This window comes from Leopardus geoffroyi, chromosome C3 (genome assembly GCF_018350155.1).
Source record: "Leopardus geoffroyi isolate Oge1 chromosome C3, O.geoffroyi_Oge1_pat1.0, whole genome shotgun sequence".
In the NCBI taxonomy this organism is placed as follows: domain Eukaryota; kingdom Metazoa; phylum Chordata; class Mammalia; order Carnivora; family Felidae; genus Leopardus; species Leopardus geoffroyi.
Window position 1 is genome coordinate 130,621,567 of NC_059338.1, and position 23,910 is coordinate 130,645,476.

Below are 23,910 nucleotides of genomic sequence, written 5' to 3' on the forward strand. Positions count from 1 at the left end.
ACAGTCAAATAGAAGTATACGAATAAAATTATGTATATTCTTATAAGAATACTTAAATAAGAATGTAAAGTCTTCCCTTAACTCAAAAATCAAAACCAAAACTCTATAAGGAATGTCAGACAGTGTTAATTCAAAGGAACCAAATATACATCCTGTCTTTACTGCTGTATTGACTTGTGATGTCTTGAAGATAGGCCAAATCTAAAGACTTTTTTGGGATTTAAAGAAAGGGAAGCTTTTATTTTATTTTATTTTATTTTATTTATTTTTGCTTTTATTTTATTTTATTTGAAATTTTATTTGTTTAGTTTTTATAAGACTTCCAGCAGACAGAGGGCAAAGAGGCATGGGGAAAAGGCCTTACAAGCAGCCTTTATAAAACTTAGACCATTAGGACTGTAACACTCGATGCTCATTATTCTGACTTTTCAGTTTGATGGTTACTTGATTGTGTCTCTTTTGATCCTCCTTGGCTTGACATACCATAAAAACCTAGGATTTCATTATGGAGCTCTGTTTGTTTCAGTGGCTATTTAGTAAATTGCTTCTGAAGTCTGCTAGTGGACCTTAGGTTTAGAAGCAACTTGTATTAGGTTCTTCAGCTTACCAAGGACATAACAAATTTCGTAAACAAATGTGAACACAAAAATAGAAGAGGATAAAGTAGATTTTTGGGAGATGACTTAAGAGTTTCCTGAGTCTTGAGCTCTGAAGTTAGATAGACTTCAGTTTGATTGCTCACAACCATGTTGGGGATATTTGTTAGCTCTCATGGTGATCATGGGGGCATCTGTCTCACCTGGCTGCTGTGAGGTTAAGTGAGAGACATATATAGGAAACCTAACCATGATGCTACAGGAATGTGTGTGGTCGTTTGCTTGCGTGGAGTTTGAAGTAATCAAATCATGTATGCTGTATTGTGAGCTGTGGTGATACCGTGGAGCAGTGGTTCTCAGACTCTTAGTATGAAAGATTTACCAGGGAATCTTGTTAAAGTGAAGCTTCTTGTTCCATCCCCAGAGACTGATTCAGGAGATCAGGATTGGAGCACAGGAATGGACATTTTTAATAGGCACTGAGGGTAATTCTGATGAGTGGGATCACACTTCACAAAGTATTTTGGAGGCTGTGGGTAGAAGCCATTTGACCCTGAAACTTAAATAGCCTGGATGAGTGAGTTTTCATGGCTCATTTTTTAATAACAGTCACTATGCAAATATAAACATTGCAAATCACTATGCAAATATAAACATTTGGAATAAAAATTCTAATTGAGAAAAATCATTTAAGAATAGCAATGTAAGATTTCATAAATATCTACTAATTTTTAGAAATGTGTACATCACTTGTTAAAAGCACTTTACCTAGAATGAGCTTAATGTTTGAAATAAATAGAAAAAGAAATTCTACTTAGAACATATCAAGCTTCAAAGTTAATAAACTCTGAATGTTCCTTTAGTAAAGGAAACAGGTATTTAGAGACCTGGACCTAACATACAAGGAGACTTTCTGCATCGTTTCTACCATAATTCAGTCTGGGTGCCATTATTGAGGACATTCTGGTTAATTTTAATTGTCACCATGATATGGGGAGATGTGATATATAAGGTAATCAAACCATGCGGGGTAGAATATTAAGAATCATTGTTAAGTAAGAGGATGGAATGAAACTAGAACAAAACAAGTCAGGCATTTACCCTTGGTATTTCCTGTTGTTAGTGCTAGAATAGTTTACTTTTTATGTTAAAATACAGCAAACCTGATTTCTCCTCTGATAGTTACACAATATAATATACATATACATATGTATCCACATGCATACACATATACATATATAGAGCCATATTTGATGGCCACAAAGGAAGAGGCCCCAAGGGCTCTTTAGTGTGCAATTAATATTTTGGTCAGAAAATCAGCAGATTGTTTCAGTATGGTTATGTGTTATGACATCATATTCCAGTAAAGTCATAATGAACAGAAATTTTGTTTGTCTCTGTGGCAAACCGAAATGAGTTTTGTAATTGTCAGCAGGCCTTAGTGATTATAGTGGCGCCCACTCCCTCTACTGTAGTTAAAGGTCTGTTAGCATTCCAGTTGTGGACCTCTGTTTTCAGAAGTGTATAATTAATTGTAAACATTTGCTCTATGGTGAAAGCTTGCCATGTAAGATCTCAGTACAGGAGTCAATTTCTGATTTCAGGTTGTCTGTTTTAAAGTTTTATAGTGGAACCAGTTAAAAATATCCATGAAATACTGTGTAGGTGGAAAACTGAATTTTGTGGTGTACACAATGAAGATAACCTGCATTTATTTTGTTAGTCTTTTAAGATCTATGCAGTAAGGGTATCTAAAACAATAGGAAAATGCACCTCAGGAATGCAGTGAGAGATTGTGTACCTCAGTATACTAGTTCTTGAAATCGAAGAGCAAAACAGATTGTGGTTTTTGATGCTTCGTCTTAGCATATTAAAAGTATTTTACTGTAAGTGATCTTTTTCTTCCTTTAACTTTTTTTATATTTGCGTGTTTAAAATGAGAACCTATGACATAATGAAAACACATTTAAAATACTTTATCTTAAAACAAAATAATAGAAAACTGTGGCCAAGAAAATTGACTTTAAGAATTTAAAACAGCGACCATTTCTTTTTTTCCTACTCTGGATTTCTCCACTGCAGTTGACAATATTGATTTCCCTGACATTGTGTCGTAATTTCTTTCCTAACTCTGACCCTCTTTTCGTCTCCTTCACTGCCGTCTATTGTTTCCCCTGCCTTTTGATCACGGGCCTCAATCAGATCCCAGCCTTAGGCTCTCCTTTTCGGTTCCTTTACACTTACCCTTTCCAGGTGCTGACCCACTCACATGGTTTCAGTTATTGTCTCCCAGAACTGCATCTTCAGGGCTGATGTCCCTTTCTGGTCCTTTACCTTCTGTAAGCCTTCGCTAATTAGTGCCATCTGCCTGCCGAATTCTATGACAGGCTCTGTGCAGTTTATCTCAGGCTGAATATAGAACCCCGCTCTTCAGATGTCCAGTAATCATCCCAAACGTAGTAGGACTTCAGTTGGACTTCTCTTTGCTTTGAAACAGACATTTTTCAGCACCGGACTGATTTTAACTTAATTTTTTTGACATCATGTTGTAAATCCACCACTCCCATCAAAATCAATCCTTTTACTTTTACTGAATTGCCCAATTCAGTGGTATTAGTTCTCAGTCATCATTTCACTTGGTCTATGAGTATAATTTGCCACAATTGCCCCCTCCTTCCTCCTAGACCTACTTTTTCCCATTTAACTTTCAGGAAGGACCCTGTGCTTGCCTGTTCTTCTTCCTGTCACTCCTTCCCATAGAGTTCTCACTGTCCTGTGGCTTTAAATTCCATCCATATATTGATGACTTTCAAATTTTATCTTCACCTTGGACCTCTTTCCTAGAGTCCAGGCTTAGAGTCCAGACTTGACTGTTCATTTGACATCTCCACTTAAGATGTCTAAGCAGGCTGAGTGATTTAATATCCCCCAACCAGAGCGGCTGATACACACCCCCGACAAACCTGTTCCTTCTCCAGTCTTTGCTGACTCAATGTACAGGTACTCTGTCTTCCACTTGTTCAGCTCAGAAGCCCTGGGGTCATCCTTGACTCCTCTTTCATATTCCATAACTAATCCTTTGGTAAATCCGGCCAGCTCTGCTTTTGAAATTTGTTCAGAATCGAACTGTTTCTCATTACTTGGACTGCTGCTACCCTAGTAGGTCCCTGTTGCTGTTCCCTTGTGTTACTGCAGTAGTCTCCTGATAGATCTCCTTGCTTCCATCATCATCCCCTACTGTTCTCAGCATAATCGTTAGGTGATCCCTCCAAAATGCAAGTCACGTATGTTACTTCTCTTCCAAACCTTCTAGTGGCTGGCCATTTCACTCAGGGTAAAAGTTGGATCTTTACAATAACTTTTATGTAAGGCACTAAGGAATCTGGCTACCTCTTTTCCTTTCTTAGCTTTCCTTTTCTCACTTCCTCAACTGTAGCCAGATAAGCATCTTCTGAATTAATTGAACATACTTGGCACACTGCTGCCCCAGGACCTTTGCACTTGCTGTTTTCTCTGCATCACATGCACTGTTCCAGATATCTGGGTGTTGCCTCCCTCAGTTATTTTAGGTCTTTACACAATTGTCATATTCTCGATGAGACCCTCCTTGGCCACCCTGTCTAAAACCTACCTCCCGAACACTTCTGAACCTTTCCTTCTTTTTCTGTTTAACTTAGATCTCTAACATACTAGATACTCTGCATATTACTTTAGTTACTATCTGTCTTACCCAGTACAATGTGTTTTTGTTCATTGTCATACTCCCTTGTCATATAGAATGTCCTCCACAAATAATTGTTGAATTAGTGTATTTTATTGCATATCCTCTTAATTTTTTCTTCTAAATTTCTTCTAGGTTTGTTCTTTCCTCACTCAGCCCTTTTATCGCCTCATATCTTCATCACTGGTGCTGTCTAGTTGTGACTCCTTACTTCAGTTTTGTTAAACGCGAACCTGCTAAAATTTCTCTCTTTAAATACGTTTTATTATTATACTGCTTATCTGCTTAAGAATTAGCTTACCTCCCCATTCTTTATGTTCGATCTGATCTTACTACTTGGCAAAGTACTCACTCCTTTGGAATGGAGCTGTAGCTCTATCTCTCTGCCCCTCCCATGTCTAGTCATAACTCTTCTGCTGAAGGCACAGAAATCTGCGTCCTGTCCCCTGAATGGGCTTGCTTGTCTCCTGCCTCTGTTGTGAGTCTCCTCCTTCAGCACAGACCATTTGGCTTGTTTCTGTCAAAATCTGACTGAAAACTGGGGCGCCTGGGTGGCTCAGTCGGTTAGGCATCCGACTTCAGCTCAGGTCATGATCTCATGGTCCATGAGTTCAAGCCCCATGTCGGGCTCTGTGCTGACAGCTCAGGGCCTGGAGCCTGCTTTGGATTCTGTGTTTCCCTCTCTCTCTTCCCCTCCCCCGCTCATGCTCTGTCTGTCTGTCTCTCTCTCTCCCTAAAAAATAAATAAACATTAAAAAAAAAAATCTGACTGAAAACTTCTTACTAGAATCTTCTGTGATATAATTGAATAAATTTTACTATATTAATTTATGTTTCACATTGTTTTCTCTAATATGTTTTTCATGGAGATAGATACCTATAGATATATTGACTCATATTTTATCTTTTATAAATACATTTGTGAGGTTAAAACTTTACTGGGGTTAATAAGAGGGTATATAGTACATTATATGGTTGGTATCAATTTCAAGAAAACAAATCTTATTGATGATTATAGAATGATTTTATTGAACAAACATTAATATTTTTATTTTCTTATTTTAGGTATCATTGCCCAATGCCCAAGATCTTTTATGTTCAGCTGACTGTAGGAAACAATGAATTTTTTGGGGAAGGAAAGACTCGACAAGCTGCTAGACACAATGCTGCAATGAAAGCCCTTCAAGCACTGCAGAATGAGCCTATTCCAGAAAAATCACCTCAGGTATGTTACTGCTACATGTGACAGTCTCTTCCTTATCGTTCCCTGGTGAGATTATTAACAAGACAAACAAATGCATTTTTATAAATAAAAGAAATCATCTCCTCTGATAGGAAAGAATATTAGAATGGTGGCCTGCTATGATCCGCCTCTCAGATTACGTGCCTCCTACACTAAGCTCATGTGTTCCTGCTAGGATGACCTTACCTTGGAGAACTTTGGTTCACCCACAGAGTTCACTTCTGAGGCAACACAGGGTTTAAGGATATGAACAAGGATGGGAAATAGCATTCATTTACCTTAGATTTAATGCTATGTTTACTGAGTATAGAATACACTGTGTTAATCTAGAGTCCAGGAATTTAAAGTGGAAGAGATTTGTGTGGATTTTTTTCAGTCCCACTTTATTTTACAGACCAGGATATTGAGGCTGATCCTGAGTAATTTCACCCATTCCATGGCTTTGGCGACTCTCTCTGTTGATTTCAAAATAGTATCTCCAGCCCAGACATGTCTTATAAGATACCTTGTTATTGAGCTATCCACTTAGTTATTGCAAACTGTACTGTTCAACCCCTGCAGATGCCCTGCTATCAAACCTCTTGTCTTTCCCCTTTGAGATTCATCTTAGTTAATGGCCGACGTAGGTGTTTTTCTCCTTGTACACTTTCATTATGACTCTAACCTCTGTGCTTATCTGTTTTTACACCATGTCGTAAGTTTCTTAGTAGCAGGGATACTGTTTCTTGATCTTTTTATCTCTGGGACTTACCCTGTGTTCAGCATATATGAAGCCCTCCAGAAGTATGTGTTAAAGAAGTGAATAACTAAATTGGTGCCAGAACCAAAGAGCTCCAAAATCCTGGTTTACATCCTGTACTCCTTCTACAATTCATAGTTTACAGAAAATTAAATAGCATTAGAATATTGGGGATATTCTAATGGGTGGGGGATACAGATCTCTAAAGAAAAGTGAGTCTGGGGACATAGTATAAACTCAAATTTGTATATGGTTGAGTAAAATTTTTCCACACTCAACATTTATTCTTCCACTTTGAGGGGGGGGAAAAACCCTAAAAATTAAATTACAAAAAGCCTCACAACAAAGCCTACAACTACTCTTGTTACATAGGAATCCACAAGATACAGTCTCTGGTTTCTTTTTTCTTATTGTATTTCAGATAGGCCCTCTTTATTGTAGAATATATGTAACAGTTTGCTACAAAGCGGGTTTTCATTGCCATCCTGTATTTTGTGATTTAGAACGGTGAATCCGGAAAAGAAATGGATGATGACAAAGATGCAAACAAATCTGAGATCAGCTTAGTGTTTGAAATTGCTCTGAAGCGAAATATGCCCGTCAGTTTTGAGGTAAGTGCTCAGTAGAGATCTTTCATTTCTCTCCCCCTGCTCCTCACTTTTAAAATAAACGAACAAATAAATTAGCTGGCATACTAATCTCCTGAAAGAGTTCAGGTGCTTTCTTATGCTCTCACTGTCTATCATGAAATCATATAGGCCCTGGAGAAAGTAGAATATACTTTCTCTACTTACTATATACTTACTATAATATACTTACCAGAATATCTTGGATTCCTGCGGATCTCTTTGGCTTTGCTGTATTAAACTTTTTGTATGTATATATATAAATATACTTATATTTTTGTATATATATATGTAAGCATATATATAGTAGATTTATAGTATGCTATAGGGTTTAGTGTTTTTGGTAGGATCAAATTCAAAGTATTCAAGTTAATATTTTGTGACACGTATATATGGATATCTAAATTCTTCTAAATTTGTGGAACCAAAATAGGTTTAAATTTAACTTTTGCCAATAAGTCACAAACAAGTAATTAGCAGCTCTCTACGTTACCGCCAGATAAACATGTCACAAAATATTTATAAAAATCATGTGAGATATAAAAGGGAAAAAATTTTAAATTATTGTAATACCTTCTTTATTAAGAGGTCATTAATTTTGTAACTCAAATATCTAGAAAATAGACAAAACCCAGGAAATAAGCTAAAACGGTTGTAGAGTTTTCTCCTTCAAAGTGTGTGGAGTTTACCTACTAGAAAGGTCCCACATTTTATTCACTGTCAAGATCAACTGACCTCGACTGAGAACCTGTCTTTTTAGACACAATCCTCATAAAGTTGGGTTATCTGATTTCTTAGCCTCTAGCAGATTAAAAGCAGAATGAGGAAGGCAGGAATAGAATGTACTTGACAGCCTGTTGGTCCTAGCAAGAAATGATAGGGAAAATGTACTATCAAAAGTAATTACATATACTCAAAAATTGTTGGAGCATGGGCCTTTTAAAGGCTACAATGAATAGGAATAGTTTTAGAAGTCTTAGAATTCCTTGAAAGCATCAATACATTATAGTATAGAATATTTGGTGCTCATAATGATCTAATGTGAACAATAAAAAGGTCAAATATTTAGTATTCTGTTAAGTTGGTAAAATGTGTACTTTTTTTTTCTAATTGAGGAGGGTGCCCATCAAAGTTATTAAAATAAACAATTTTAGTGTTTCAACTAGTAAGGTTAAATTACATGGATAGTATGCTTATCATAAGTTTCTTAACCCCAGTAATGTTGGATTATTGAGATACTGTGTTGTTTTCCTTTTCCTAATTGGTATTATTAGAAGACAAAATTTTAATGTAAAGTTACATGGTAAACTATTTAACTAAATAGGGTTTCTTTTATGAAAGGTCTGAATTTTGAAGGAGACTAAAGTTTTTAGCATTTGGGTTTTGGAGAGCACCTTTCCTCCAAAAACTGGAATATTTTAAAGAGCACATTAATACAGGGTTTAGGAATGCTCATTCATAGCTGGCAGATTCATAATCCATTACTCTAGAAACACAGGTATTTTTTTATGGTATGTCTACTTACCTTTTTAAGATCATGTCACAGAGAGTAAACATTCCTTTCTATAAAACAGCCTTTGAGGTCTCCATCAAAAATAGGTTATTTTCACCCAAAAGTTATTTTTGAGAGGCTTCCACTTGTAGGATGCTTTATGGGCTAGAGAACTCCAGTAAGAAATAGTCCTTAGACTTCAGTAACTTATTCTTACAGAGGAGAAATTAGATATTTACACAGTTATATACAAACTATTATTCTGGATGGTCTGTGTAGCTAATCCAATATGGTATGTTTTATGTTCTTAATTTTCTGTTCCATAAGAAACTGGGTCACCATAATTAGAATTGCCTATTTTAAGCTAATAAAATACAAATTTTGAGTGTGAATTGAATGTATTTATTTAGATTTTTGTTCTTTCAACTTCATTTTATTAAGCAGCATAAGTATCAAAAAATGAATGGTCCCTAATAATGTCTATATAACTTTATTAAAGAAATCTATAATTTTGGCATAATTTTTTGTGATTTCAATTTTGATTATGATACGAGTATTTAAAAGATGCATGAGATGATAACACTACTTAAGAGCCTATATTCAATAGTTTACTTATATTTAATAGGTTATTAAAGAAAGTGGACCACCACATATGAAAAGCTTTGTTACTAGGGTGTCAGTAGGAGAGTTCTCCGCGGAAGGAGAGGGAAATAGTAAAAAACTCTCCAAGAAGCGTGCTGCAACCACCGTCCTACAGGAGCTTAAGAAACTCCCGCCTCTTCCTGTGGTTGAAAAGCCAAAATTATTTTTTAAAAAACGCCCTAAAACAATAGTAAAGGTAAGTGTGTGCTTGTGAACATTAGTCAGGTTTACTATATAAATATTATGGTAACTATAGATAAAAATTTTTCCGTAGGACAGGCACCTAAATGTATGGATTGTATACAATCCCAGAATCACCGGTGGTCCTGGACTATAAATTAATAACACTCTATTTTGTTTTAAAATTCTTTTTACTGTTCATTCTTTTATTTTGAGAGTGTGAGAGAGTGCATGTGTGATCAGAGTGGGGGTGGGGAGGGATCAGAGAGAGAGAGAGAATACCAAGCAGGCTCCACACCATCACCGTCGAGCCTGATGTGGGGCTTGAACTCACCAACTGTTAGATCACAACCTGAGCCAAAATCAAGAGTCGTATGCTTAACGACTGAGCCACCCCAGCACCCTTGTTTTGCTTTTAGACACTTGTATACCTGTGTTTGTTCATCAAAAAACAGTACCTTCCATATTTCTAGTTTTTATGGTTTAAAAAATACTTTCTCATTCATGGTCACCATGTGATTCTCATCAGGACTGTGTAAGGTAGATGACGTTACCCCTCCTTTTACAGTAAGGTTTCATGAAACATGCGTGCTCAAAGAATTTGCTCGCTCGTATTCACCTCACGTGTGGAACAACTTGAAGGACTCTGTTTTCCAACCCAACGTTCTTTCTGCACACAACACTGTAATGTAGTAACTTGTTGGGCTCTCATGAAATGATGATGGGTTACAGAGTAATAATCATATGAGTCATACTAATGCTGGTGACGGTGGCAGCAGCTGGTAGGTATAAAGCACCGTGTGCGGCCAGCTTTGTCCCAGCACTTCGTGTGCTTTATCACATTTGATGCTCGCAGCAGCCCTGCGAGGTAGACGGTACTATTTTATTTCTGTACTTTCAGGCATGTAGAGCTTGGCCAAAGAAGAAAACAGAGCACACACTTTTGCAAGATGCTGTGACTCTTTCTTTTACTGGAGCAGGTTTTTCTGTTTACATTAACAACAACAACCCAAAAAGGAACGAGCTGAGTCGGCACTGAGTACAGGACACTGCCCGCGCGTGCACACTGTGTGTGGGATGAACGAGCTAGCCTTCTGTTTACAGAGAGAGCCTTCAGTTGCCAGCATGTCACTTGCCAGCTCAGTGTCACTTCTCTAGCAGACTTTGGGTTAGCTATACGAATCAAGGGTTACAAAAACACGGGTTTGAACCACATGGGTCCATTTATATGCAAATTTTCCTGTAAATACAGTATTATAGATGTATTTTTTCCTTATAATTTTCTTTTTCTTTTTCTTTTTTTCCTTATGATTTTCTTAATAACATTTCCTTTTTTAGTGTAAGAATACACTATATAATACATAAAACATACAAAATATGTGTTCATTCACTGTTTCTGTTATTAGTAAGGCTTCTGCTCAGTCGTTGGCTAGTTAGTAGTTAAGTAGTTAACCATTACCAGTTAAGTCTTGGGGGAATCAAAACAAAAAAACAAAGTTATACACAGATTTTTGACTGAGTGGGGCGTTGCCCCCCCCCCCACCTTGTTCAGGGATCAACTGTACGTTTTATCTGTGATGAACCTCTTTTGTTTAGATTGTACTATGGTACAACTGGTATTTTTATAGGTTTTCTGTATTTTGTACCTTTGCTTTATTTAAAAATACATGCATACATATTCACATAAATAAGTACATAAACATGTGTTCTTAATGAATACTATCATTATGACAAGGTGTATGTTATGTATTCCTTGAAATAGCATTCTACATGGTATGTAAAGTAGACTAAAAATAAATGGCAAATAGATACACCTATGAGTTCTAGTGGTTCTGAGGGCTGGCTTTCATTCATATGCTCTAACCACATGGTTAGGGTGTAGGATAATGGTTGTTTATTTTTTTTTTATTTTTATTTTTTTTAGCATTTAAGTGGGTTTTTAATTGAAATACATTTGACATATAACATTGTGTAAATTTAAGGTGCACAACCTGTTGATTTGATATATTTATATATTATAATTGTCATTGTAGGGATAATTAGCACCTATATCATACCACATAATTATCATTTCTTTTTAGGAGTTGGAATAATTAAGATCTAGTCTGTTAGCAAGTCTGATGATTCTAATCCAACATTGTTGTCTTTTTCACTCTACTGTACATTAGGTCTGCAGAACTTATTTACTACTTGTTGCAAATTTGCACCCTTAAACAATATCTCTCCTATCCCCCTACTTCCCAGACCCTGTAACCACCATTTTGCTCTCTGTTTTTATGAGTTTGGCTTTTTTAGACTCCACGTATAAGTGAGACATGCAGTATTTAGGATAATGGTTTTAAGAACAGAACGTTTGGATTCAGTTTTGAGTGTGAATCCCTGTGACCTGAGCAAGTAACCCGACTTTTCTAATCTTACATTTTGTTTTTTATAAAGTAGGAATAATAATTGAACTAGTTTCATGGGATTGTTATGTGTTAACTGAGATAATACACAGAATGTATTAGTAATTATTATTAAGTATTTATTAACAATACAAATAAAAAGTGCTCAATAAAGATTATTGTTATTCTATACCTGTCTATTCACATTTTAGATGTATGTGAATATATCTATGGTCTGTTTTCTGAAATATTTTTTAAGCATTTTTATCATTGGGGTGCCTGGGTGGCTCAGTCTGTTGAGCGTCTGACTTCAGCTCAGGTCATGATCTCACAGCTCATGAGTTCGAGCCCCATGTTGGGCTCTGTGCTGACAGTTCAGAGCCTGGAACCTGCTTCGGATTCTGTGTGTCTTTCTCTGCCCCTAACCCACTCGCATTCTGTCTCTGTCTCAAAAATAAATAAACATTAAAAAAAGTTTTTAAAAAGAATTTTTATTATTGAGCTATAGTAGAAATACAGTGACATACTTGTGTCTGGAGTACAATATGTTGACTCAGCAGTTCTACACATTACTGAGAGCTCACCACGATAAGTGTAGTTGCTATCTGTCACCATTTGTTATTATAATATTATTGGCTGTATTCTCTATGCTGTACTTTTTATCCCTGTGATTTATTTTGTAATTAGAAGTTTGTACCTTTTAATCCCGTTCACCTATTTCACTCATCCCCCTCCCCCCTGCCAACCACCAGTTTGTTCTATGTATTAGTGAGTCTTTTTTTTTTTTTGTCTTAAATCTTTTTATGTATAAAATCTATAGCTCTTCCACAATGGAAGAACAGTGCTCTACATCAGAATGGTAGTACAAAACTGGTCACAATAATTTCCATCGAATTTATTAAACTAAATCTAATCTTAATAAGTTATGAATAATGAGCCATTAGGCTAGAAAAGATCTATACTTTTTTTTTTAATGTTTATTTATTTTTTGGGAGAGAGACAGACAGAGCATGAGCTGGGGAGGGGCAGAGAGAGAGGGAGACACAGAATCTGAAGTAGGCTCCAGGCTCTGAGCTGTCAGCACAGAGCCCGATGCGGGACTCGAACACACAGACCACAAGATCATGACCTGAGCCGAAGTCGGACACTCAACCGACTGAACCACCCAGGTGCCCCAGATCTATACATTTTTATATAGGATATAAATATAACCCTATTGTTTTTAACGATAGCCATTAAAAGCAAGATTATTGTTTAAATGTTATTCCCCAGAGTGGAGAGCAACATTTTAAATTCTCAGAATTATTTGCTGCTACTTCTAGTATATAAGTATATTATTCCAGAACTTTCTTCCTATCCACCATTCAGATCTCAGCGTACACTTGACTTCTTCAGGGAAGGCTTCTGTGTTCTCCTCCATTCCCAGAGTAGGTTAGCCCTCTACATTTTTCTTCACATACATTACACTTGTAATTACTTGTACCATGTCTGTCTTACGTTAAAATAAAGCCTATAGACATCTTCTGGAATGTAAGGTTATTTTAAGAAAACAGCATACATACAGTGAGTTGGAATCTAGATAATTTTAAGTATAATCACACCTTATGGTGGGCCAATAAATGGGTCAGGTTGGAATAGTATCTTGGTTTTCAGCATTTTCCTCCCTTCCTCATATGTCTTATACATGTAGACTCTATAGTTCCTTATTATGCAGTAGAAGTAGAGAATAAACTGTTGATGATTTACTTTAATTTTATTTAAAATAATAAAACATCACATTTTATTTAATTTTCTTAATCATGCTGTGGTGTAGCTTTTATCCCATTTTACCGATGAGGTCCTTGATGTTTAAGAAACGTACCCAAGATCATGTAACAGTCGGGTTCCAGGTCCAGTCCTGTCTGTTTCCAGTGCCCATCTGAAACCGGTTGATTGTGAACTCCTCTTGGATTTTAAGAGTAACGCTACACAGTTACCTTGTTACAATGTTAGATTGTTTTAATTATGTCTTTGGGTCTATATGTTATTTTTTAATGCAGTTCTCTTCTATAAGATGAGAATTTAGAGAAGTGTTTCCGACGTTGGAGGTAAAATTTTCTGGATACAACTATTACAAGACTGTCTATACTAGTTCGTGGAAAGAGAACATAAGGCTTGATACCCAAGGAATAAGTTAATTGTCCGAGATGCTAGTAGTTAATTTCAATCAAGGGAAGAAACCAGCCTTAATGGTTTCTCTTAATGTTCTCAGACTCCATTATTATCTAATTGGATTTATGCATCTGGTTTTTTGTCATTGGAATCGGTATCAACAGTGTTTTGGAACTTAAAAACATTTTTATGAAAGAGGCAAATTAAATAAAAGTAAAGGCAGCGTACCATTGGAAGTACATATTTATTTGAGTGTCTTCAGGAACTGGGCATACTTCTAGTGCTAAACTCAAAAACTTCCCTTTACCTTTTTGTTGATATCCCACTCTTAGACTTACAACTTATTGTCTGTATCTGTCTGTTCTTATCAATCCTTTACTTCGTTTATAATTCATTAGTTTTCATTTTTGCTATTAAGTATGGGTAGAAACCAGAATTTTATCAAAAGCTAAAATCTTCCCTTTCTCTCCTCTTCTTCCATCTAACTATTGCAGTAACTGAAGTTCTCAGTCTTTTTCTTCTTCTCTTACTGCACCCAGGCTTCCTTCATACCTCTAGGGTTTCAATTCAGTCTCTGTATAGATGATTTTCAGATACTCTTTTGTGCTACATGCTGCCTGTTGGACATCTTCACTTCTTATTTATTTCACAGGCACATCAAACTCATCATAAACTCCTTCTCCTTTAGCATTCCTTGTCACAGTGCCTGGCATCACCATCCCTCTGCTGCTGAAACAGAAACCTGGGAGTCATTTTTAACTTTTCTCTTAACCATTATATCCAGTCAATCATCAAATCCTATTGAATCTATCACTTAAGTATTTCTTAAGTTGGTTCATTTATTTCCATCTCTTTGCCATCTTTATTTGGTTCGGCTCAAAATCATCTCTTGCCTGAACTGCTATAGCAGGTTTTTAATTGGCCTTCCTGTAAGTACTTTTGACATCCTGTCAACTGATCTTCTAAAAAGTGTTATCTTTCAGAGACACCAGTCAGATCATGTCATGCCTCTGCTTGAAATCTTTTAGTAATTTCCCATTGCTCTTTGGATAAAGTCCAAAATCCTAAATATACTCTAAAAGACCCTGCAGGATCCGACCTGCAGCAGCAAACTAGGTGTGATGGAGAACCAGGAAGAGCTCCGACTATATACAAGTTTAGTGTGACACACACAGCCTGCAACATAGTGATTACCCTTGCCTCTGACACTTGTTTTAGAGTAAATTTTCACAGGTGGAAACAAAGTTCTGCCCGTGTGATAAATACACAGCTTCATTTCTAGGAGTAATATACGAAGAAAGTTCATATGCACACAGAATATTTGATTTGCAAAGATTGTTTTTTTGTTTTTAAACCTTTTAGAAGGCACGAAAACAGCTATATATAAGTTTAAAAAAATTTTTTTAAAAGCTTTATTCATAAACATTTCCCATACAACATTAAAAATAGAATACCTTCTAAATGGCTTATACAGTATTCGTATGTAAGTTAAAAAGCCTATTACGTTAAATGAAAACTTACTGCCCAACTTGCATCTAGAACATTTCTCAATGAGATTGAAGCTGTGTAGGCCCCTCCTCTGTTACGTCCAGATACCACCTCACATAGTTAATCACAATATTAGTTTTATATTTAACGTTTCCTGACCTTATAATTTTATTGCATGTTTGTTTTTTTCTGAAAAAAATTGCATTTGGTTAGCTAGCTTTTTAAAAAATTTTTTTTTTCAACGTTTATTTATTTTTGGGACAGAGAGAGACAGAGCATGAACGGGGGAGGGGCAGAGAGAGAGGGAGACACAGAATCGGAAACAGGCTCCAGGCTCTGAGCCATCAGCCCAGAGCCCGACGCGGGGCTCGAACTCACGGACCGCGAGATCGTGACCTGGCTGAAGTCGGACGCTTAACCGACTGCGCCACCCAGGCGCCCCAGTTAGCTAGCTTTTAAAACAGCTTTGTTGAAGTATAATTGTACATATTTAAAACATGCTATTTGGTATGTTTTGATATATGTGTACACCTGTGAAACCATGACCATAATCAAGATAATGAATCTATCCATTGCTCCCAAAAGTTTCCTTGTGCCCCTTTGTAATCCCTCCACCCTCCATTCCCAAGCAACTACCTTCTTTTTGGCTGGCTTCTTTTACTTAGCATAATCATTTTCAGATTCGTCCATGTTGTTGCATGTTAAGTTATTGATTCTGTTGTTTTTTTTTTTTAATTAAAAAAGCTTTTTTAAATGTTTATTTTTGAGAGAGAGAGAGAGAACGTGTGTGTGCATGCGAAGAAGGGGCAGAGAGATAGGGAGACAGCTTCTGAAGCAGGCCCTGCACGGTCAGTGCAAAGCCCTGTGCAGGGCTTGAACCCATGAACCACGAGATCATGACCCGAAGTTGGAAGCTCAACCAACTGAGCCACCCAGGCGCCTCTGATTCTGTTTTAATGCTAAGTAGTATTCTGTTGTATGGTTATACCACCCTTTGTTAATCCATTCACCCTGTGGTGGATATTTGGGATGTTTCTCATTTTGGGCTATAAATAGAGCTGTTGTGAACATGTGTGTATGTCTTATGGGCATAAGTTTTCCTTTTCTTTAAAAAAAAATTTTTTTAGCATTTATTTTTGAGAGAGAGAGAGAGAGCACGAGCGAGTGAGCGTAAGCATGGGAGGGGCAGAGAGAGGGGGAGACACAGAATCCGAAGCAGTCTCCAGGCTCTGAGCAAGCTGTCAGCGCAGAGCCTGACGTGGGGCTCGAACTCATGAACTGCGAGATCATGACCTGAGCTGAAGTCGGACACTCAACCAACTGAGTCACCCAGGTGCCCCATAAGTTTTCCTTTTCTTTTTTGGGTAAATGCTTGGGAGTGAATGGCATGGTCATTTAGTAGGCATATACTCAACCTTTTAAGAGACTGTCAATTGTTTTTTAAAATGAGTATACCATTTTACATTCTTAGCAGCCATCATTTTAGTTGCTGCACATCCTTTCTAATACATAGTATAGTCTTGAATTTCAGTTGTACAAGTGCATGTGTATTGATACTTCATTGTGGTTTTAATTCACATTACTCCAGTGGCTAATGATATTGAGCATTGTTTATGTGTTTGGTAGCACATGAGGTTGAATGAGGTGTTGTTCAAATCTTTTGACCACTTCAAACATTAAGTAATAACTTAAATAACAATAAAAATAATAAAATGTAAATAATAATAAGTTTATTATTGAATTTTGAGAGGTCTTCATACATTCTAGATACAAGTTCTTTTTTTTTTCTTCAGTGAGAATTCTTTATGTTTTTATTGAATCATAAATGAAATGCAGTATCCCATTAGTTTCAGGGGTACATCATAGTGACTGAATATTTTTAGACATTATGAAATGATACCATCTGTCACCATACAGAGTTGTTACAATATCATTGACTATATTCCCTGTGCTGTACATTATGTCCCTATGACTTACTTATTTTATAACTGGAAGTCTTTACCTCTTCATTCCTTTCACCTATTTCGCTCCCCTCCACATACAAGTGCTTTATCAGATATATGGTTTGCAGATATTTTCTCTAAAGCCTGTGACTTAACCTTTTCAAAGAACAGAAATTATTAATTTTGAAGAAGTCTAATTTATTATTTTTTATGGGATATGATTTGAGTGTTGTATCTAAGAAATTGTCACCTAACCAAGTCACAAAAATTTCCCGTGTTTCTTCTGGAAATTTTATAGTTTAGATATTACATTTAAGTTTGTGAGCCATTTGAGTTAATGATAATGAGGTACGGATTTAAGTTTGTGGTTTTTGTGTGTGTGTTTTTTTTGCATATGAATATTCAGTTGTTGCAGGACCAGTGGTTGAAAAGACTACCCTTTCCCATTGAATTGCTTTTCTACCTTTGTCAAAAATCTGTTAACCATATATATGTATGGGTCTACTTCTGGATGCTGCTGTGTTTGCTGGTCTCTGTCTCTTTATGTCAATACTACACATACTGTCTTGATCACCATAGCTTTATAATAAATCTTGAAATCAGATAGTCTGAATCCTCCAACTTTCTTCTTTTTTTCAAAGTTGTTTTGGTTATCTGTCCTTTGTGTTTCCACATGAATTTTAGCATTATTTTATTAAGTATTACAAGAAGTATGGTAGGATTTTGATTGGGATTGCAATGAATTGATAGATCAGTTTGAAGAGACTTGACATTTTAAGAATATTAAGTCTTCTGATCCATGAACATATGTCTGTTCATTTATTGAGATCCTGGTTAATTTCAGCAGTGTTTTGTCGTTTTAGTGGGTTTTACATGAATTATATCATACTGTACTCTTCTGTGCTTGCTTTTCTTGTCTTATTTAAAATTTTTTTCTGAATTTCATTCATTGTGAGGCATGCAGCTGTCCTTAATTCATTTTCATTGCTATATGCCACTCCACTGTATTAACATGAGATAATTTATTATTTTATTGATAAATGCTTAGGCTATTTCCAGTTTTTTTGCTATTTCAAATAATGCAGCTATGGATATTCCTGTATATATGAGCTAGCACAAATGGGAAACCATTTTCTAAGTGTATTTATATGTCTATGAAGAAGCTACAGGTGTTTAGCTTTACTAGACATTGCCAGATTCTTTTCCAATTTATATTATCAGCAGTGTATAAGGATTTTTTAAAAGTTTATTTATTTTGAGAGAGACAGAGTGGGGGAGGAACAGAGAGAGAGAGAATTGCAAGTAGGTTTCATGCTATCAGTGTAGAGCCTGATTCAGGGCACAAATGCACAAACCGTGAGATCATGACCTGAGCTGAAACCAAGAGTCAGATGCTTAACCAACTGAGCCACCCAGGTGCCCCTAAGATGGTTTTTTTTTTTTTTTTAAGTTTATTCATTTACTTTTTCAGTAATCTCTATACCCAATGTGAGGCTTGAACTCACAACCCTGAGATCAGGATTCACTCTTCTGACTGAGCCAGCCAGGCAATCCAGCAGTGTATAAGTTTTTGTTACTCCCTATCCTCACCAATCAGGGCTGTCAGACTTCTTAATTTTTGCCAAATAGATGAGTGTGAAATAGTATCTGACTGTGGTTTTAACATGCATTTTCTGAGTCTTTTTTTTTTTTTTTTTTGAGAGAGCGAGGGCAAGAGCGCATGTGTGTGCAGAATGGGAATGGGGCAAAGGGAAAGGGAGAATCTCAAAACAGGCTCCACACAGCCTGACACATGGCTCAATCTCATGACCCTGGGATCATGACCTGAGCCGAGATCGAGAGTTGGATACTTAACCAACTGAACCACCCAGGCACCCCCACTTTCTGAGTCATAATGAGGTTGATTATCCTTTCATATGTTTTTCTTCTGTTAAATATCTGTTCATCTCCTTTGCCCATTTTTCTTTTATATTGTCTCAATACTTTTTAGGAGTTTTAAAAAATACATTTCGGATGCTGGATACATCTTTTTTTTTAGTTATATATATTGCAAATGTCTCTTCCCAGCTCATGGCTTATCTTCTTACTTTCTTTTTGGTGTTTTTTGGCGAACAGAAGTTGTGAAGCAACTCTAATATATTAAAGAGTTTAAAAGCAGCCTTAGCCCAAGTTATCAATAATGCCTTTGAGCCCTAAATCCCATAGAAGTCTTAGTTTCAGATCTATTCTATGATTTACCTTTATAAATCTTCATAAATGACTCTCCAGTTGCATTATCTTCTCTAGTCATGGTTTTGGGGTACAGAAGATGAGGGGAGAACCACTGTTTCTTAAAGGATCTGATAATAGGTTTTGCAAGCATATTTTGAAATTTTCTCAAATTATTTTTTAGGCTGGACCAGAGTATGGTCAAGGAATGAACCCCATTAGCCGCCTGGCTCAAATTCAACAGGCCAAAAAGGAGAAGGAGCCAGATTATGTTTTGCTTTCAGAAAGAGGAATGCCTCGGCGTCGGGAATTTGTGATGCAGGTACTTCTAACTTTTGTGTTAGAAAACAATTTTGTAACTACTGAAAAAAATTAGAAATCCCCAGGTTGGAATAAAGATGTGGGGGCAAGGCAAACTAGGAACTAATAACATTCATTCCTTCCAGGCCCACCTGCTGCTTGGCTGAAACATTCAAGTGTCAGGGACATGTTAGAGTGGACCATCTGGATTTTTGAAGGGACTGTGAGTTCACACAGGTTATTTACCACAGAGTGTATAATTCAGAATGCCTATCTCTAACTTAGGTTACGCTTTGCAGTCAGGGGCTGTTAACCACTGGGGGTAGGATATGGATGGAATTAGAAACATAATTTAGAAAATAGATGTAGAAGATGGAACAGGGCCAAGAGCATGAGCTTTTGGGTTATCAGGAAAATTAGGAAAAGAAAGCTAGCTGGTGAGGACTGAGGGACTCAGAATTGCTGAGAGATTTAGGCATTTAGAGATTTAGAGATTTCGGATTGAGACACAATGCCTAATATGTCCTCCTTTTAGTTATTTACTTAAAAAAGTTTTTTTAATATTCTTATTTTTGAGAGAGAGCACAAGTGCTTGAGCTCAAGTGGGGGAGGGGCAGAGAGAGGAAGACAGAGGATCCAAAGCAGGCTCCACGCTGTGAACGTGGAGCCCTGTAGCGGGGCTCGAACTCATGAACTGTGAGATATGACCTGAACTGAAATCAAGAATTGATTGATTAACTGACTGAACCACCCAGGCGCCCCCCTCCTTTTAAAATTCTACCCATTCATCTTCATTTGCCAACTCAAGCCCCAGTAGTGAAGAAACCTTTAATTCTTATTATGCAATTTTCAAACATACCCAAAGGTGGATATACTTAATTAATAGTTTACTACAAATAATAATACAATGGAATAGGAATAGCATATGAGGAATATCCCCAGCATCCAAACCCAACAATTAAGATTTTTGCCACACTTACTTCAGCTATCAATTTTTCTTTCCTCCTTCCCTCTCTTCTTTTCTTGAAGTATTTCAAAGCTAATATCTAGCCACCTATCATTTTAACCTGCGTACTTAGTGTATATCCCTAAAAAATATGGAAGTTTTTCTTTTGTGTTTTTACATTAGGCATGATTCATACTGATTAGAATCATCTAATAGTCTATATTGAAATTCTGCTTACTGTACCTAAACTGTTTTTGTTATAATTGGCTTGTCAAAGCAACTTTCTCCAATTAGACTCATAGATCTCATTTTTAATTAATCCAGTTAAAACCAACAGATATTTGTTAAGTGTTGACCATGTGGCAGACATTTTGGCACTAATACATAGTATCTCATATTGATTAACTTCTCATGCATATTTAAATTTTACCTTCTTTCCCAATTTATAATCTCCACGTTTCTTTATCTCAGAGTACCTAATATAGTATATGTATATAGTAGTACCTTAAAAAACCTTTGGTGTACATTTGCTGCCTTCCTGCTTGATTGAGAGCTAGCATCTTGAGCTTTTGTTGGAGATGAAAACTTCTGATGGGAACCTCAATATCCGAAGAGGGGGAATACTTCTATGGTAGTAAGCACAGTACTGTCTAGATGTCATTAGGACCCAGAACAGTTTTATTCTAGTATTTTACTTTGTAAAATATGGGCACTATTTTTCTTTTTACATGCTTAGCTTTAAAGAATTCTAGGAAATAATTTTAGAACTCTAAAACCTGAAGGGGGGTGGAAATCACCTAAAATTTAGACCTGTGTTAGGATAAAAACTGGCTTTGACTTTATTAAACAATTTTTTTTTCTGTGGAGTATATTGAGTACCCCTTTTGAAAAAGGAATTTAGAATGTCTTAGGCCAGTTTCCATTTTATGGGTATTCATAAACATTCTAGTCAAATGGGAACATTTGGCTGTGCTTTTAAATGTTTTCACACTGAATTCATATTGTTTTTTCCCCTTCTGGAAGCCCCAGTGGATTCATTATAGTATTGCAGCAAGTTTATCAAAGTAAAGGCTTTTGTATAAACTACTTAAGCAATGTTATCATTTGTTATAATTGAATGTGGAAGTAAAATATCCAGAGATAATATGCTCATATTTATCTATCACCAAAAAAAAAAAAAAAAAAAAGGTAAGTTTGTGTGTTATAAAGTAGATGCAGTTACTTGTACTGATTATTAGACAAGGAAAATCTCTGATGACATTATCTGGGTGTTTATTTCTAGAGTATATTTCTCAAAGCTTTTTAGGTGTTTATTTCTAGAGTGTATTTCTTAAAGCTTTTTATTATTTTAGAAAGAGGTATTTTAAGTTTTCAATGAGAAAATAATGACAACTACACCCAATTGTATATCAGCACATTCTGTTATTATATATCATGAGTTAATTTTTCTACCTCTGATTAAGGTCTTCAGGTTTTAAAAAATGCATAAAGCAAGTTTCATCTATTATTTGTTTTTTTTTTTTCTTTAGTGTTTATTTATTTTGAGAGAGAGAGCAGGGGAGGGGCAGAGAGCGAGGGAGAGAGAAACAATCCCAAGCAGGCTCTGCACTGTCAGCACAGAGCCCATTGCAGGGCTTGATCCTATGAATGGTGAGATCATGACTTGAGCTGAAACCAAGAATTGGACACTTAACTGACTGAGCCCCCCAGTGCTCCTATTTTTTTTCTTTTTTTAAGAGAGAGAGAAGGCGCAAGTGAGCGAGGAGCAGAGAGAGAGAGCGAAGCGGGGCTCACCTGAAGTGGGGCTCATGTTATTTTTACCTGAAGTGGGGCTCGAGCTCACCCAATGCAGAGCTCATGCTCTACCCAAGTGGGACTGGATCTCCCCTGAACCAGGGTTCAAACTCATGAACCCATGAGATCACAACCTGAGCTGAAGTCAGATGCTTAACCGACTGAGCCACCCAGGCACGCCCATCAATTTTTTTTGTGACTCATCGAAAGTGAATCAATTAAGTCTTTGGTAAATGCTACTTTAGAACTATTTTTTTTTACTTTTTTTGAGGACTTATTTAAATAATTTGTTTAAAGATAAAAACCTGGCAGTCTTAAAGTTATTGCATAGCAAAATAATTGAGCTTCTTTGTAGACAACATTTTAATGTAAAACTATTATTTGTAATAATTTTAAAATATTGTGAATTTTTGAGGAAGATGGCTTATGAAGTTTACTTACGTACTTACTTGCTTACTTACACATTTACATGCTTTTATAATTATGTGACTTATTTTTTTGAATCTTCACTGTGTTTGTTAGCAAGGAATCAAAGTCCTTCAGCACAGTCCTCTTTTTCGATACTAGCAAATAACTCTGGGATAATTACTTGCAACCTTTTGAACCATGCCACCATGTCATCTTGTGTGAGGTGAGGGGTAGGAGAATGGGAAAAATGAATCTGGAAGTACCGGTTCTAGAAGTAAGTCTTGAAGGTGTCAGAATAGGTCAGATGGAAAGCTGGCAGATACAGATCCAACATGAATGCTGAGTCGGGAACAGCATTACCCAAGAGCAGGAGACTGGAGTCAAAGAGCATCAGGCCTGGGTAGATAAATGAGAGTTAGAGATGAAGCAGCAAAAGAATTGAATGAGAGCTCGTGAGGTGTATGTAGCATGTCAAAACAGCTGAAACTTTTTTTTTTTTTCCCCCTGCTGACTGATCCTGCTTCCATTTACTTTGGCAAGTCTTTTGTCCCTCAGAGCAGTAGAGGAAGCTTCTGACGTAGCTGGCCTACTCTTTTAGCTAGCAAGCATTCCAGCAATAACACAGGGGCTGGTGAAGCTGGGAACTAACCGAACACTGGAAAAAATAACAGGTAGCAGGGGCCTGGCTCTAGCCAGGGACTCAAGCACATTATACCTAGGGCCTGCTATATTCAGGTCAGGTGCAGGCCAGCACAGACATGGGAGATAGTATGTGTTCACCCAGCTCCAGGGATCTGCTGTGGACAGTATTAAGTATTAGATCAGTGCTTCTGAGGGAAGTCCGTAGACTACTGCTGATTTGTCATAATGTGCTGGTTTCTAGTTCTAGAAGAAAGAGCAATGAAATGTTTCAAAGACAGTGCACAGATTTGAACTGTAACATTTGTGATAGTTGTTACAGAAACTCTGTAAAGAATATGTTTTCAGTGTTTCATATACAACTATGTCATTTAGTTCATCTTGACTTTCTTTGTCGTATAATTTGCACG

General features: G+C 36.6%; 1 protein-coding gene across 16 annotated transcripts in view; it reads left to right on the forward strand.

Annotated features, from left to right (window-relative positions):
- The window catches only part of STAU2 (staufen double-stranded RNA binding protein 2), a 310,752-nt gene that overhangs the window by 110,103 nt on the left and 176,739 nt on the right, over positions 1-23,910 (forward strand). For 15 of the 16 annotated variants that reach the window (XR_006706573.1, XM_045454902.1, XM_045454900.1 and 12 more), the window contains 4 exons: positions 5,383-5,542; positions 6,803-6,910; positions 9,043-9,255; positions 19,598-19,735. Coding sequence is in view for 15 of the 16 variants with exons in the window: in XM_045454902.1 (XP_045310858.1) it covers positions 5,383-5,542; positions 6,803-6,910; positions 9,043-9,255; positions 19,598-19,735 (619 nt within the window). In the remaining variant the exon portion in view is untranslated. The remainder of the gene's footprint in view (positions 1-5,382; positions 5,543-6,802; positions 6,911-9,042; positions 9,256-19,597; positions 19,736-23,910) is intronic. The other variant, XM_045454906.1, reaches the window with a different exon arrangement.